This window comes from Salvelinus alpinus, chromosome 3 (assembly GCF_045679555.1).
Source record: "Salvelinus alpinus chromosome 3, SLU_Salpinus.1, whole genome shotgun sequence".
Classification (NCBI taxonomy): domain Eukaryota; kingdom Metazoa; phylum Chordata; class Actinopteri; order Salmoniformes; family Salmonidae; genus Salvelinus; species Salvelinus alpinus.
In genome coordinates this window covers 83,466,991-83,483,147 of record NC_092088.1, presented here as the reverse complement: position 1 = coordinate 83,483,147, position 16,157 = coordinate 83,466,991, and the positions used below count along the sequence as shown (strand labels likewise).

At 43.0% G+C, this 16,157-nt stretch overlaps 1 protein-coding gene across 1 annotated transcript in view; it reads left to right on the top strand.

Annotated features, from left to right (window-relative positions):
* LOC139571459 (golgin subfamily A member 4-like) overlaps nucleotides 1-16,157 on the top strand; it is a 53,387-nt gene that overhangs the window by 17,569 nt on the left and 19,661 nt on the right. Inside the window, exons 9-16 of the mRNA XM_071394349.1 lie at nucleotides 2,701-2,763; nucleotides 3,709-3,856; nucleotides 3,951-4,129; nucleotides 5,420-5,518; nucleotides 8,429-8,584; nucleotides 8,743-12,725; nucleotides 12,939-13,060; nucleotides 16,040-16,157. The exon at nucleotides 16,040-16,157 is cut by the window's right edge and continues 13 nt beyond it. Coding sequence (XP_071250450.1) covers nucleotides 2,701-2,763; nucleotides 3,709-3,856; nucleotides 3,951-4,129; nucleotides 5,420-5,518; nucleotides 8,429-8,584; nucleotides 8,743-12,725; nucleotides 12,939-13,060; nucleotides 16,040-16,157 — 4,868 coding nt within the window. The remainder of the gene's footprint in view (nucleotides 1-2,700; nucleotides 2,764-3,708; nucleotides 3,857-3,950; nucleotides 4,130-5,419; nucleotides 5,519-8,428; nucleotides 8,585-8,742; nucleotides 12,726-12,938; nucleotides 13,061-16,039) is intronic.

Here is a 16,157-nt window from a genome sequence, read left to right as displayed (position 1 = left end):
CAGTGGTTCTCCTGTTCCTTAACTACAGTGGTTCGTTCTCCTGTTCCTTAACTACAGTGGTTCTCCTGTTCTTTAACTACAGTGGTTCGTTCTCCTGTTCCTTAACTACAGTGGTTCTCCTGTTCTTTAACTACAGTGGTTCTCCTGTTCCTTAACTACAGTGGTTCGTTCTCCTGTTCTTTAACTACAGTGGTTCTCCTGTTCTTTAACTACAGTGGTTCTCCTGTTCTTTAACTACAGTGGTTCGTTCTCCTGTTCCTTAACTACAGTGGTTCTCCTGTTCTTTAACTACAGTGGTTCTCCTGTTCCTTAACTACAGTGGTTCGTTCTCCTGTTCCTTAACTACAGTGGTTCTCCTGTTCTTTAACTACAGTGGTTCTCCTGTTCCTTAACTACAGTGGTTCGTTCTCCTGTTCCTTAACTACAGTGGTTCTCCTGTTCTTTAACTACAGTGGTTCGTTCTCCTGTTCCTTAACTACAGTGGTTCTCCTGTTCTTTAACTACAGTGGTTCTCCTGTTCCTTAACTACAGTGGTTCGTTCTCCTGTTCTTTAACTACAGTGGTTCTCCTGTTCCTTAACTACAGTGGTTCGTTCTCCTGTTCTTTAACTACAGTGGTTCTCCTGTTCTTTAACTACAGTGGTTCTCCTGTTCCTTAACTACAGTGGTTCGTTCTCCTGTTCTTTAACTACAGTGGTTCTCCTGTTCTTTAACTACAGTGGTTCTCCTGTTCCTTAACTACAGTGGTTCGTTCTCCTGTTCCTTAACTACAGTGGTTCTCCTGTTCTTTAACTACAGTGGTTCGTTCTCCTGTTCTTTAACTACAGTGGTTCTCCTGTTCTTTAACTACAGTGGTTCTCCTGTTCCTTAACTACAGTGGTTCGTTCTCCTGTTCCTTAACTACAGTGGTTCTCCTGTTCTTTAACTACAGTGGTTCGTTCTCCTGTTCTTTAACTACAGTGGTTCTCCTGTTCTTTAACTACAGTGGTTCTCCTGTTCTTTAACTACAGTGGTTCTCCTGTTCCTTAACTACAGTGGTTCTCCTGTTCTTTAACTACAGTGGTTCTCCTGTTCTTTAACTACAGTGGTTCTCCTGTTCTTTAACTACAGTGGTTCTCCTGTTCCTTAACTACAGTGGTTCGTTCTCCTGTTCCTTAACTACAGTGGTTCTCCTGTTCTTTAACTACAGTGGTTCGTTCTCCTGTTCTTTAACTACAGTGGTTCTCCTGTTCTTTAACTACAGTGGTTCTCCTGTTCTTTAACTACAGTGGTTCTCCTGTTCCTTAACTACAGTGGTTCTCCTGTTCTTTAACTACAGTGGTTCTCCTGTTCTTTAACTACAGTGGTTCTCCTGTTCTTTAACTACAGTGGTTCTCCTGTTCCTTAACTACAGTGGTTCTCCTGTTCTTTAACTACAGTGGTTCTCCTGTTCTTTAACTACAGTGGTTCTCCTGTTCTTTAACTACAGTGGTTCTCCTGTTCCTTAACTACAGTGGTTCGTTCTCCTGTTCCTTAACTACAGTGGTTCTCCTGTTCTTTAACTACAGTGGTTCGTTCTCCTGTTCTTTAACTACAGTGGTTCGTTCTCCTGTTCTTTAACTACAGTGGTTCTCCTGTTCTTTAACTACAGTGGTTCTCCTGTTCCTTAACTACAGTGGTTCTCCTGTTCTTTAACTACAGTGGTTCTCCTGTTCTTTAACTACAGTGGTTCTCCTGTTCTTTAACTACAGTGGTTCTCCTGTTCTTTAACTACAGTGGTTCTCCTGTTCCTTAACTACAGTGGTTCTCCTGTTCTTTAACTACAGTGGTTCTCCTGTTCTTTAACTACAGTGGTTCTCCTGTTCTTTAACTACAGTGGTTCTCCTGTTCTTTAACTACAGTGGTTCTCCTGTTCTTTAACTACAGTGGTTCGTTCTCCTGTTCCTTAACTACAGTGGTTCTCCTGTTCTTTAACTACAGTGGTTCTCCTGTTCTTTAACTACAGTGGTTCTCCTGTTCTTTAACTACAGTGGTTCTCCTGTTCCTTAACTACAGTGGTTCTCCTGTTCTTTAACTACAGTGGTTCTCCTGTTCTTTAACTACAGTGGTTCTCCTGTTCCTTAACTACAGTGGTTCTCCTGTTCTTTAACTACAGTGGTTCTCCTGTTCTTTAACTACAGTGGTTCTCCTGTTCTTTAACTACAGTGGTTCTCCTGTTCTTTAACTACAGTGGTTCTCCTGTTCCTTAACTACAGTGGTTCTCCTGTTCCTTAACTACAGTGGTTCTCCTGTTCCTTAACTACAGTGGTTCTCCTGTTCCTTAACTACAGTGGTTCTCCTGTTCTTTAACTACAGTGGTTCTCCTGTTCTTTAACTACAGTGGTTCTCCTGTTCTTTAACTACAGTGGTTCTCCTGTTCTTTAACTACAGTGGTTCTCCTGTTCTTTAACTACAGTGGTTCTCCTGTTCCTTAACTACAGTGGTTCTCCTGTTCCTTTGACAACTTCCAGATGAATAGATGTTTTACTGTCAAAGATGTCCATTAATCCTTACCCAAAGAGCACCTACAATCTATGCTGTAGTGCTTCCCATCGTTTTCTCCCGTTAACATTTATTAACAGCTCTCTCCTTCCGTCTCTGTCCTCAGTGACTTCATGGTTGCTTTGCTACCTTGCACATTAACCTATTTTTTATGGATCCTTTTTGTTTGTCTACCCTACAGGAGCTGTACACCACTCGGCTGCATGGTGCTGAGAACCTCATAGAACAGCTGGAGCAGGACAAGGTGAGTGAAGAAGAGGGGTTCTTAAAGGGGTCGATCGACCTACCTTGTCCTAGGGTTTTGAAAATGCTAGTCAGGAGATTCTGGATATTGCTAAGCCAGCTATCAAACTTAAAAAACAATTTGAATAAAAGTGAACTGTCCATTTTATAAGGTTTGTCATATATCTTGATTGAAGTTGTTTTTAAGCTTCTGAGTCAGTTGGAGGCTGGTGACACTTTAAATTGGAGGACAGACGCATTGTAATGGAATGTTATAACACATGGAAACCATTACAATCACCCCATCCTCCCTCTACCAGCCTCGACTGTTCTGCTCCTAACTTTGTCTGCCCCTGAAATGTCCTTCTCACTCCTGCAGTGATGCCTAGTGTGAATCCGTGAAATATAGACATGTTTGTGCTCTGCCACTGAGCGCAGAGACGCCAGAGACACTCCATCCACGTTTGTTGCGCATGACCCTTAACCTCTACCTCTGCAGGAGAGATGTGTGTGTGTTTGACCCCCAGCTCTGCTGGAGTAGAGACGGTCGTTCGTGAGGTCACTGAGGAATGTGGGTTAGAGTTAGAGGCACAGCGTAACAGTCAGAACAATTTAGGGGCCTGGGGTTTGATTAAGACACAATACGTAGGAGACAACAGCAATCAGTGGATTACTGGCAGACATCTTAAGTTATTTAGATAAATTCATGCCAACAATGAAAGGAGAGAGTTTGACGCACGTCCCAAAAAGTCTCATATGGGTCCTGTCTGCTTCCTTGTCTTGGTTAGAAATGATACCTGTCTGATTGGAAGCACACAATCATAACAGATCAAAACTGAGTGAATGCTTTCACTTTGGAAATAAGTGTTTTCATGAATGTCCTCTGAGATCCCATCTGGTTGATATACAGCACCTATTATTATAACACCAAAAGTCAAATTCAATCTAATCCTGGCTCTACCTTCAGGGCATGGTGATTGCAGAGACGAAGCGTCAGATGCATGAGACTCTGGAGATGAAGGAGGAGGAGATTGCCCTGCTCCGCTCCAGAAGCAAGATGGCCGTCGCCCAGACAGAAGAACTGCAGGAGCAGAAGGAGAAGTCTGAAAAAGCTGGTCAGTGGATCTCCTCCTCGTCTCCTCTTCCTCTATAACAGTGTGCATGTACAGTATCTAACTGAGGATGTGTGTTTGCACCTCCTTCCCCCAGCGTTTGAGGAGCTGGAGAAGGCTCTGGCTGTGGGCCAAAGGGCTGAGGAGGCGCGGAGGCTGCTGCAGCTCAAGCTACAGGAGCAGGTGAAGGAGGTGGAGAGGGCTGGGGAGGAGGAAAGGAGGAGTCTGCAGCAGGAGCTCACCAGGGTCAAGCAGGAGGTGGTCACCATCATGAAGGTGAGGTACATCTACTGTACATCTAAATACTAATGAAATACTCCTTCAGTACTTATGGAGTAAACGATCACTACTCACCCAGTACCAAGAGCAGGGTTGTGTCAATTCCATTTCAGTTGTCAATTCACAAAGTTAACTAATTCCCAATGTCTATTGAAAGCATAGAATTGGAATTTCAGTGTACTTCTTGAATTAACTTGAATTTAAATGGAATTGACCACAACCCTGACCAAGAGCTCTTTAGAACAGAGGAAAGCCATTAGTCAGTAATCAAATAATAAAAACAACCTCTGCATAAATTGTATTGCGCCATTGTTTCATATTGCCTATTAGCTAGTTTATTTCAGGTTTGCCTCTTTTGCAACCATTTACTGCTCCGGTTTGTTATGTTGTCCTGTTACACTCCAGTTCACCTTCAAGACTTAGACTACGGAAACCACATACAGCTTCTTTTTTACTTGGGTATTTGGACTTGAAAATAATTTTAATTACCATAGTGTGCACAAAGCATTTTAGTTTCCATTTTGACAGGTTTTTGTAACTCCCTCTCCGACACCAACTTTTCCTGAATCAACTCTGCTCCTAAACTTCAATGTGGAAGAACAATTATTTCCCCAGGTTTTCTCATTCCTCTGGCTTTTTGTCAGGTATCAGGATACAGATTGCCATGTTCTTGGTAGTCCCACTGTATGTATCATCATGCATCACATCACATTTAGATTGAATAGATTCACCTCTGTGGATAACAATATGATTCATACACATTGCGGTAACCATAAATCAAGAATAACCGAACACACATTTGACAAGGACATTAACGTTCTCATCCATTCCGGATATTCTCCAGGTAAAGTTACATTTTCTGCATACAAAGAACTGTTTCTGCTCATGTCATGGGATTCCCTAGCCCCTACTCAGACAAAGACTAGTGTTTCCCTGTAGAGTTAGCATGGGCCAAGTAGCACCCAGGCTAGCAATTCAAAGCAGATCAGTATAATAGCGGTTTTCAACTCTGTAGCCATGTCAACGAAGGGGTTCCTAAGGCATGAAGGCATATAATCTCTTCAGCACAAACACTTTAGCAACATTTTTACAAACAAATGATAAATACTGATCTGATTTACTACTACATATCAGCATGATATTCCATGATATTCCATGATCCCTGATCATGGGTTTTTGGGGACCCATGATGTTGCTAGAGCGATGCTCTTACCGACTACCTACCTCTATGACTCCTACATTGCAGTCATATGAAGGACTACTGTTGTGCTACATTGTGTGTTGTAGAAATCCTCAGAGGAGAAGATGGCAGAGATGAACAAGCTACATAGTGAAGCACTGGCAAGTAAAGAACAGGAGGTCAGCGCTCGAATCAACCAGGCTGTGGTAAGTTCATATCGCCCTCTCCACTTTCAGGTTGTAACATATACTGCAAAACAAACTCAGCTCTACTATTGCACAAAGTATTTGAGCTGTATGTTTATCAGGGTTCGATACTGCGTCCAAACATCCTTATTTGTAACCCTTTGACGTGACAGAGTGACCAATTTTTTTTATTGGTCGCTAGGGTGACAGTGAAAATTATTTATCTGGTCACGTTAGGTTAGTTTTGCATGGTATTCTGAAACTTCTGTACTTTTTTGATACTAGAACATGAAAAATGGTTCGGTACTCGAATTTGAGGTACTTTCGGTACTTCTGTCATTGAGAGAGGATAACGTCTATCAGCGCAGCCACAATCCTTATAGCACAAGAGTTCCTGCTCCACTCACTCACTGCTCGCTCTAGCCTGTCCCGAGGAACCACTGCACTCACTGGGAGTCTAGGCTGCATCATGTTAGAGCCCCACTCACGCTGCGCATAAGTTAACACACTTGAATAATGCAACACGGCATGTAGACATTTTGAAACTGTTAATTACTAGGGTAGGAACAATACCAGTATCGCGTTATTCATTAGTATAGTCATTAGTATAGTCATTAGTATAGTCATTAGTATAGTTGAAAGCAAACAAAACACGAAGCGGATTTTTTACTTGTTTAGGAAAGCAGCCCTAATATCATGTTGTCATCCAGCGTCACATTTATTTATTTTTTTACTTGTTTAGGAAAGCAGCCCTAATATCATGTTGTCATCCAGAGTCACATTTATTTATTTTTTTACTTGTTTAGGAAAGCAGCCCTAATATCATGTTGTCATCCAGAGTCACATTTATTTATTTTTTTACTTGTTTAGGAAAGCAGCCCTAATATCATGTTGTCATCCAGAGTCACATTTATTTATTTTTTACTTGTTTAGGAAAGCAGCCCTAATATCATGTTGTCATCCAGAGTCACATTTATTTATTTTTTACTTGTTTAGGAAAGCAGCCCTAATATCATGTTGTCATCCAGAGTCACATTTATTTATTTTTTACTTGTTTAGGAAAGCAGCCCTAATATCATGTTGTCATCCAGAGTCACATTTATTTATTTTTTTACTTGTTTAGGAAAGCAGCCCTAATATCATGTTGTCATCCAGAGTCACATTTATTTATTTTTTACTTGTTTAGGAAAGCAGCCCTAATATCATGTTGTCATCCAGAGTCACATTTATTTTTTTTTTTACTTGTTTAGGAAAGCAGCCCTAATATCATGTTGTCATCCAGAGTCACATTTTTTTTTTTTTTTACTTGTTTAGGAAAGCAGCCCTAATATCATGTTGTCATCCAGAGTCACATTTATTTATTTTTTACTTGTTTAGGAAAGCAGCCCTAATATCATGTTGTCATCCAGAGTCACATTTATTTATTTTTTACTTGTTTAGGAAAGCAGCCCTAATATCATGTTGTCATCCAGAGTCACATTTATTTATTTTTTACTTGTTTAGGAAAGCAGCCCTAATATCATGTTGTCATCCAGAGTCACATTTATTTATTTTTTACTTGTTTAGGAAAGCAGCCCTAATATCATGTTGTCATCCAGAGTCACATTTATTTATTTTTTTACTTGTTTAGGAAAGCAGCCCTAATATCATGTTGTCATCCAGAGTCACATTTATTTATTTTTTACTTGTTTAGGAAAGCAGCCCTAATATCATGTTGTCATCCAGAGTCACATTTATTTATTTTTTTACTTGTTTAGGAAAGCAGCCCTAATATCATGTTGTCATCCAGCGTCACATTTATTTATTTTTTACTTGTTTAGGAAAGCAGCCCTAATATCATGTTGTCATCCAGAGTCACATTTATTTATTTTTTACTTGTTTAGGAAAGCAGCCCTAATATCATGTTGTCATCCAGAGTCACATTTATTTATTTTTTACTTGTTTAGGAAAGCAGCCCTAATATCATGTTGTCATCCAGAGTCACATTTATTTATTTTTTACTTGTTTAGGAAAGCAGCCCTAATATCATGTTGTCATCCAGAGTCACATTTATTTATTTTCCAAGCTATATCACACAATATTTGACATAATGCAGGTTTTTAAAGCACCAAAGAGTTTGATCTGCTTGGCGTTTTCATTTCTGCCATGGAAAAAACATTGCGATACTGGTATTGTCCCGGTCTTGTTTTTACTGTTATCAAAACAATGTCCATTACAGGCTAGAACACTGCAAGAAAATACCGGTAGCTTCCAGCTTTGTAGGGTAACTTTCCTTGCTAGTTTACAGCAATGCACTACCCATAATGGAAAATATGCTGATTTCAAAGCTGATTGTCACCAAAAACCATAGTCATTCCCCCCAAAAACTTGATTCATTCGCTTCGTCTCCCTGACCTCACGTCTCTTCTGTCTTTCTCACTGTGTGTGAATGAAGTCATTAGGTCTTAGAGACAGCATGCACTTTTATGGAACAAGAGATTTCTTATTTTATGCAAATGTTGTTCAGTACAATAAAATATGTCCCAAATGGAAGGGAAATGTATTGTTTTTCATCTGTAGCCCCATACATTCACCTGTATTGTGAATAGGCCTAGGCTACATCTTGATTTACCCAGTTTATTAATAGAGATTTACCATTCAAATAAATTAGTACCATTGTGTTATGTAGTTTGATTGGTAAAAAGCTCATTCAAACTGATTGTCATTATTGGCGTGCAGCCACGAAACATTGGTCTGACCAAATCATGTGCTGGTGCCATTAACTGAAAAAGTTAGTAGCACCAGTTAGTCTAGAACCCTGGATATGTATATTTTGTGCATATTTCTACTTGTTGTTTCTAGTTCTGTTTTATTGTGAGAGCTCTGAGTAAGATTTCCAATGTATTTATTACATATGGCAAATTAAACTTAAATTGTGTGTGTTTTGTGTAGGAGCAATGCAAAGAGGAACTGGCCCAGGCTATCAAGGATAAGGAGCAGCAGTCAGCTCTGGCCCTGGAAGACTCAGAGCTGCAGAAGGCTGCCATAGAGACCGAGTCAGAGACCAAGGCTAATGAGATAAAGCTGGAGCTGGAGACCGCCAGAACTGTGAGTCCTCCTGTTGAACGTTTAGCTACTCTATCTCCAGAAATGCTACACATTGTTGATTCTACAGCTAATTATATACTCTACTGTAATTACAAGCTATAAAATTGTTGGTTGATTCTATGGCAAACATACAATACATACTGCACATCTCATTACAGAGAATAGTGGAACTCGAGAGCTCTCTGGAAAAGTACTCCCAACCTGGATCAGTTCCATCAACAGATGATCTCTCTACTCCGATGGAGGAGCTAAGGAAGAAACACAAGGACGAGGTGACTGCACTAGAGGAGAAGCACTGCGAGGAGATGGAGAAGCACAAGCTAGAGCTGCATCAGGAGGCCTTAGCCCAACACAATGCTGCTATGGAGGAGCTCAGGGCAAAACACAGAGCTGAAGTGGAGACCATCTTGAAGGAGAAAGAGGTCCAGTTACAAGCCCATGAAGAGGAAATGAACCAGAAGACAGTGGAGAAGCTGGATGTGAAACAGACTCAGCTGGAAGCCCTTTCCTTTGAGCTCCAGGAGGTGTTGAGGATCAAACAGGTTCTCGGGGAGAGACTGGATGCAGTTGAAAACGCTGGTGGGTCAGCCAGGCAGGAGTTGGAGCAGAGGCTGCAGGAGGTGCTGACCAAGCACAGTACAGATATCGAGGAGATCAAGCTGCAGCATGAGCAGTCCCTGGGAGGAATGGAGAAGATGCTAAAAGACGAACTCAACAAGTTGACGATAGTGCTGAAGGAGAAAGAGAAAGAGCTTGAGGCTCAACTTGTCTGTGAGAAAAGCCTGAAAGAAGAGTCCAAGATGGTTCTTCAAGACAGGAATGTGAAGGTTAAAGAATTGGAGGAGCTTAGAAAGAGTTTAAAGCAGACCCAATCAGAAAAGAAGGGCCTTGAGAAATCTAACGCCCAACTCAGTAAGATTAGAGATGAACTCTCAGAGTGCAGGAGTCAATTAAAAGATTTTGTGCATAAACTGGAAACAACTCAAAGTGACTGCCAGCAGAAAGAGGACTCTCTTCAACAAAAGGTACAGGAGCTTGAAGAGTTAGAGAAGCAGTTGCAGCAGGCTAAGAAGGAGCTCTCTGAACAGGATAAATCTTACACTGACGAACTGAACACTAAGCAAGAGGAAGAAAAACGACTAAAGAAACACCTGGAGGACCAGAAGGCTGCTCATGAGAAGAAGGTGGACAACATTAAGAAAGACATGGAGGCCAAGTGGAAATCACAGGAGACAAAGATGGAGAATTTTAAAACTAAGACCAAAGAGATGCAGGATAAATTTAAGAAGAAGCTTCAGGAGCAAAACGAATCTTTGAAAAAGCAACTGTCGAAGAAGGAGTCAGAGCTACAGCAGAAAGAACAAAAACTTAAAGAAAAGTTCCTGGAGTCTCAGACAAGTTCAGAAGGCCTGAGCAGTGCTATGTACCAGCTTGAGTCCAATCACAAGGATGAACTAGAGAAGATGTGTGAAGTCCATAAGCAAGAGAAGGAAAAGCTTGAGAATCATTGGCAGGAAAAGATGGGACAACAGGAAGAAGAAATGCAGGAGAAATACACACAAATACTACAGGAGAAGTTACAGGAAGTGGAGGAGGTCAACCAGCAGCTTGGAACCACCATGGAAGAAAAAGAGCAAGTTGTGAAGGACTTGAAGGAAGAGTTGGTGATGAGACAGACCACTGTGCAGAAACTGCAGGCCGAACTGAAGGAAGCCGCAGTCAAGATGGAGAGTTTATCTCAAGCTGAGACAATGTTCAAAAAGCAAATGGAGGCGGTCGAGAGGAATCTAAACACTGCTCTTAATGAAAGGAACTCCTTCCAGGATCAGCTGAACAAGACTGAGAATAAGGCAAGAGAGAAGCTCAAGTCTCTGTCTGAGAGGTTTGTAGACACTGAGAAGCAGCTTCAAGCTCTTGAGGCTTCTAAGGGTAAGGAAGGGGAGGCAGTTCAGAGGAGGCTTGAACAACATTCTCTTCAACTAGAAGTCAAGGAAAACGAAATGCAGAAGCAGTTCGCTGGGATCAGCAAGGAATTAATGCGTTACTGCCGGGACATTGAGGCAAGTATCGAAGATGGTACGAAGGAGCTCTCTGAACGAGTCGAGAGCAGAGTGAGCGAGCTGAAAGACCGGGTTCTGGGTAATCAGAAGAAGATAGCACATCTTAAAAACGTTATCCTTACAAAGGTTGACAGGATACACACTTTGGAGAAGCAACTCCAGCAGAGTACAGAGGGGAAAAAGAACCTATGCAGTTCACTAGAGCAGATTACTTTTCAACTAAATGTACACAAAGATGATATCAAAGCCTTAACTGCTGAGAGGGAGTCTCTACAGAGGGAGGCTGAAAATCACTCCCAAGCGCTCTCAGAAAAAGTAATTTGCATCGAACAGCTCAGTGAGGAAAACCAAACAATCTCAGAGAATGTCAAAACAAATGTGGTGTATATCAGCAACTTGGAGAGTATCATAAACGACTTGAAGACCCAGTTAGCAGGTAGCCTTACGGGGAAGGATGAAGACATATCACTGCTTGATCAGCAGCACAAGGAGGAGAGAGAGAGGCTTGTTTGCCGAATGGCGGAGACCATTGACAGACTAGAGAAAGAGAAGAAATATGCAGTGGAGCAGGCCGACGCCTTCAAGAACAACCTCACGGACTTCAAGAGGAAAGCAGAGTCCAAGTTCTCTCAGAACCACAATACTGTCAAGTCTCTGCAGACCAGACATGATGATATGGAGAAACAGATCTCTGAGAAGGACGAGGCCTTACAGAGGCTGATGGCCAGCATTGACAATCAGTCCATTAGCAAGTCAGAGATGGACCAAGTCTTGAGTAAAAAGGAGCAGAAAGTCAATGCCCTTACTTTGGAGGTGGAGAGCTGCAACAGCCGACTAATTGAGCTGAAAGATCAGTTGGTCCTCAAGACAAAGGAGAGTGAGCAGCTAACTGCTGACCTGAAGCAGCAGCACAGTATCAGGGAGCGTGAGAAACGAGAGCTCACAGAGCGTCTACAACAGACTCAGGAGCAGTTCAGAACCCAGAATGGAACTCTAGTCCAGGTAACAGAGGAGAAATGGCAGTCCATGGAGAGAGAGAACCAAACTTTGAAAAAAGAGCTGGAGCGGCAGAGGGAAGCCTTTGACAAGATGAAGGCTGAGATTCTTGAGACAAATGATGAGAGCCTGAAGGTGGCTGAAGAGAAGTTGTCAAAAGACAATGCTGGGAAAGTGGCTGAGCTGAAGAAGAAAGCTGAGCAGAAAATCAGCCAGATTCGGAAACAGTTGACCTCACAACTCGAGGAGAAGGAAAAGACTGTCAAAGCCCTTCGGACACAGTTGGAAGAGACCAAGGTAGACAAAGCGACAGAAAAGCAGGGGGAGGAAACCCTGGAGGAGAAAGGAAAATCCCTCGAGGAAGCCATGGCCAAGATGAAGGAAGAACAGGAGAAACACATTGAGCAAATTCATAGTGATGAGAGACTGGAAAAAGAGAGCTCTTTACAGAGTTTGAAGGACATGTACGAGGAAAAGCTATCGTTGCTTCAGAAAGACATTTTGAACCAGGAGAAAGCCCTAGCCAAGTGTAAGGAAGAACAAGAAAAGCATCTTGAGCAGCTTCGGAATGACGAGAGACTTGCGAAAGAGAGCTCAAAGAACATGTACGAGGGAAAGTTATTGTCGTATCGGAGAGATGTTTCGAACCAGGAGCAGACCAAAGCAGATGAGACCGTCTCGAGGCTTAAAGTTGAGATGAAGCTCAAGGAAGTGGAGGAGGAGAAAGTCAACCTTCTGGCTGAAATCAGCCGCCTCAAGGAAGATCTGCTTGAGAAGACTGCACTGATTGAACAGCAAAATACAGAATTGGCTCGCTTAGAAACACAGTGTCAGAATGCAGTGGAGGTCGTGGCGCATTGCACTGCAGAGCAAACCAAGAGTCTTACAGCAGACAAAGAGAACCACTCTCTGACGCAGGAAGATGGGGATGCTGAATCTCTGTCGTCCATGCAGAATAAGCTTACGGAGGCGGTGCAGGAGAAGCAAAAGCTACAGAAATACCTGCGAACCCTGAGGAAGGAACACCAGCAAGACCTGGAGTATGTGAAGAAAGAGTTGACCCAAGAGAACGAGAAGAAAATCATGTAAGTTTGACCTAATGTTCTGCCTTAGTGTAGTCAAACAATCAAACAAATACAATTGTTTAGAAAGCTCTTTGTCAGTTGAGTTCAGAAAATAATTGCGTTCACTTCCCTTTCTATTATTCTTGTTTTTACTTTCAAATTCTGTCTTTGTGGTACCTCCTCTGTGTTTTCTCTCCATCATACTGTATTTTGTTATTCTCCCCCATCGAACAGGCTTGAGGTTGAAGATCTGGAGATGAAGCACAACTCGTCCCTGAAGCAGCTGATGAGGGAGTTCAACACGCAGATGGCTTTGAAAGAACAGGAGCTGACTGCTGCAGTGAAGGAGACCATTGGTGAGAGGGAATCCGTTTTCTGACATGCCGTTGCATGATGAGACACTGTATTACCATTGAAACTTCAGAGCAATAAAGTCCTAGCTTTCTTTTTCTACAGTTCACTTTCTATTAGTCAGCACCTCACCAGGTTTTTTTGGTTTATGCTTCTAGCTACTTATGTTACTATTACCATTGAGACTGTCACTGCCCAAAACACTTAAATGAATATACAATATTAAATCATTATGTTTCAAAAGTAAATTTGTTTTGTGTGACAAATGGTTTAAGTTGTTAGTTTATAGTCTAACAATACTCTCAAACTTCGCCAATACAAATTCTTAGTTGTTTTGTCATTTGTCATGAATGTGTGGAGTTGAGTAAAATCCACGTACATGAAAGTGTAGGACTCATTTGAATATTTTTTCAAAATTAAATGAAATTCATTTGATAGATAATTGACTTTTCAGACAGAACAATAGGGGTGAAATGGAGGTTAAGAAACGGTCTCTTTCTGAATGAATCACCATATGTTTTCACTGTAGTCCAGTCATTCACACTGCATTCCAATAGCGTAAGTGAGTGACTGGTTTTGAATATGTGAATTTCAAGGTCTACTTCGTGCTTAGATTCTGGGCCCGTATTCAAAAGGCGCCTCAGAGTAGGAGTGTTAAATCTGATGGCGCATCTGGTCCCTCTTGTCCATTTCATCCTTTTCAGTATGATCATGTGGTCAGATGAAGCAGATGCTAAGCTACAGGACTCTTTTGCTAGCACAGACTGGAATATGTTCTGGGATTCCTCCAATGGCATTGAGGAGTACACGTCATCTGTCATTGGCTTCATCAATAACTGCATCGATGACGTCGTCCCCATAGTGACCGTACGTCCATACCCCAACCAGGAGCCATGGATTACAGGCAGCATCTGCACTGAGCTAAAGGCTAGAGCTGCCGCTTTCATGGAGCAGGACTCTAACCCGGAAGCTTATAAGAAATCCGCTATGCCCTCTGACGAACCATCAAACATGCAAAGCATCAATACAGGACTAAGATCGAATCGTACTACACCTGCTCTGACGGTCATCGGATGTGGCATGGCCTGCAAACCATTAGACTACAAAGGGAAGCACAGCCGAGAGCTGCCCAGTGACATGAGCCTACCGGACGAGCTAAACTACTTCTGTGCTCGCTTCGAGGCAAATAACTCTTAAGCGGGCATGAGAGCACCAGCTGTACCGGAAGACTGCGTGATCACGCTCTCCGCAGCCGTTGTGAGTAATTCACAAGGCCGCAGGGCCAGAAGGATTACCAGGACGTGTACTGCAAGCATGCGCTGACCAACTAGCAAGTGTCTTTTTTTTCTTTTCTTTTTCTCACTGACATTTTCAACTTGTCCGTGTCTGTAATACCAACATGTTTTAAGCAGACCACCATAGTGCCTGTGCCCAAGAACACTAAGGTAACCTGCCTAAATGACTACCAACCCGTAGCACTCACGTCTCTAGCCATGAAGTGCTTTGAAAGGCTGGTCATGGCCCACATCAACACCGTTATCCCAGAAACCCTAGACCCACTCCAATTTGCATACCGCACCAACAGATCCACAGATGATGCAGTCTCTATTGCACTCCACACTGCCCTTTCCCACCTGGACAAAAGGAACACCTACGTGAGAATGCTATTCATTGACTACAGCGCAGCGTTCAACACCATAGTGCCCTCAAAGCTCATCACTAAGCTAAGGACCCTGGGACTAAACACCTCCCTCTGCAACTGGATCCTGGAGTTCCTGACGGGCTGCCCCCAGGTGGTAAGGGTAGGTAACAACACATCCGGCACGCTGATCCTCAACACAGGGGCCACTCAGGGGTGCGTGCTCAGTCCCCTCCTGTGTACTCCCTGTTCACTCATGACTGCACAGCCAGGCACGACTACAACACCATCGTTAAATTTGCTGATGACACAACAGTGGTAGGCCTGATCATCGACAACAACGAGACAGCCTATAGGGAGGAGGTAAGAGACCTGGCCGTGTGGTTCCAGGACAACCTCTCCCTCAACGTGATCAAGACAAAAGGAGATGATTGTGGACTACAGGGAAAAAGAGGACCAAGAGGACTGAGCACATTCTCATTGACGGGGCTGCAGTGGAGCAGGTTGAGAGCTTCAAGTTCCTTGGTGTCCACATCACCAACAAACTAACGTGGTCCAAGCACACCATGACAGTCATGAAGCGGGCACGACAAACCATATTCCCCCTCAGGAGACTGAAAAGATTTGGCATGGGTCCTTAGATCCTCAAAAGGTTCTACAGCTGCACCATTGAGAGCATCCTGACTGGTTGCATCACTGCCTGGTATGGCAACTGCTCGGCCTCCGACCGCAAGGCACTACAGAGGGTAGTGCGAACGGCCCAGTACTTCACTGGGGCCAAGCTTCCTGCCATCCAGGACTTATATACCAGGCGGTGTCAGAGGAAGGCACTAAAAATTGTCAGACTCCAGCCACCCTAGTCATAGACTGTTCTCCCTGCTACTACACGGCAAGCGCTACTGGAGCGCCAAGTCTAGGTCCAAGAGGCTTCTAACAGCTTCTACCCCCAAGCCATAAGACTCCTGAACATCTAGTCAAATGGCTACCCAGACTTCGCTTTGCCCCCCCCCCCCCCTCCACACCACTGCCACTCTCTGTTGTCATCTATGCATAGTCACTTTAATTAACTCTACCTACATGTACATACTACCTCAACTAACTGGTTCCCCCGCACATTGACTCTGTACCGGCACCATTCTGATCTGTATTTTTTTTTACACTGCACTGTCATTTAGGGGCTTGTAAGTAAGCGTTTCACTGTAAGGTTAGATCAAATGATCAAACCTGTTCTATTCGGCGCATGTAACTAATACAATTTCATTCGATCTAAAAGGCCAAACTAATCCTATATCAGCACTCCTCCTCATTCTCTTTCCTCACTCCTCCTCTCTTCTCCACCAACCAGGGAAGGCCCAGAGCGTGGAGGTGGAGCTTATGGACAGCCATCGGGAGGAGACCAATCAGCTCCAGAAGGTGATCGCCCAGAAAGATGATGACTTAAACAGAACGGTCCAACGATATGA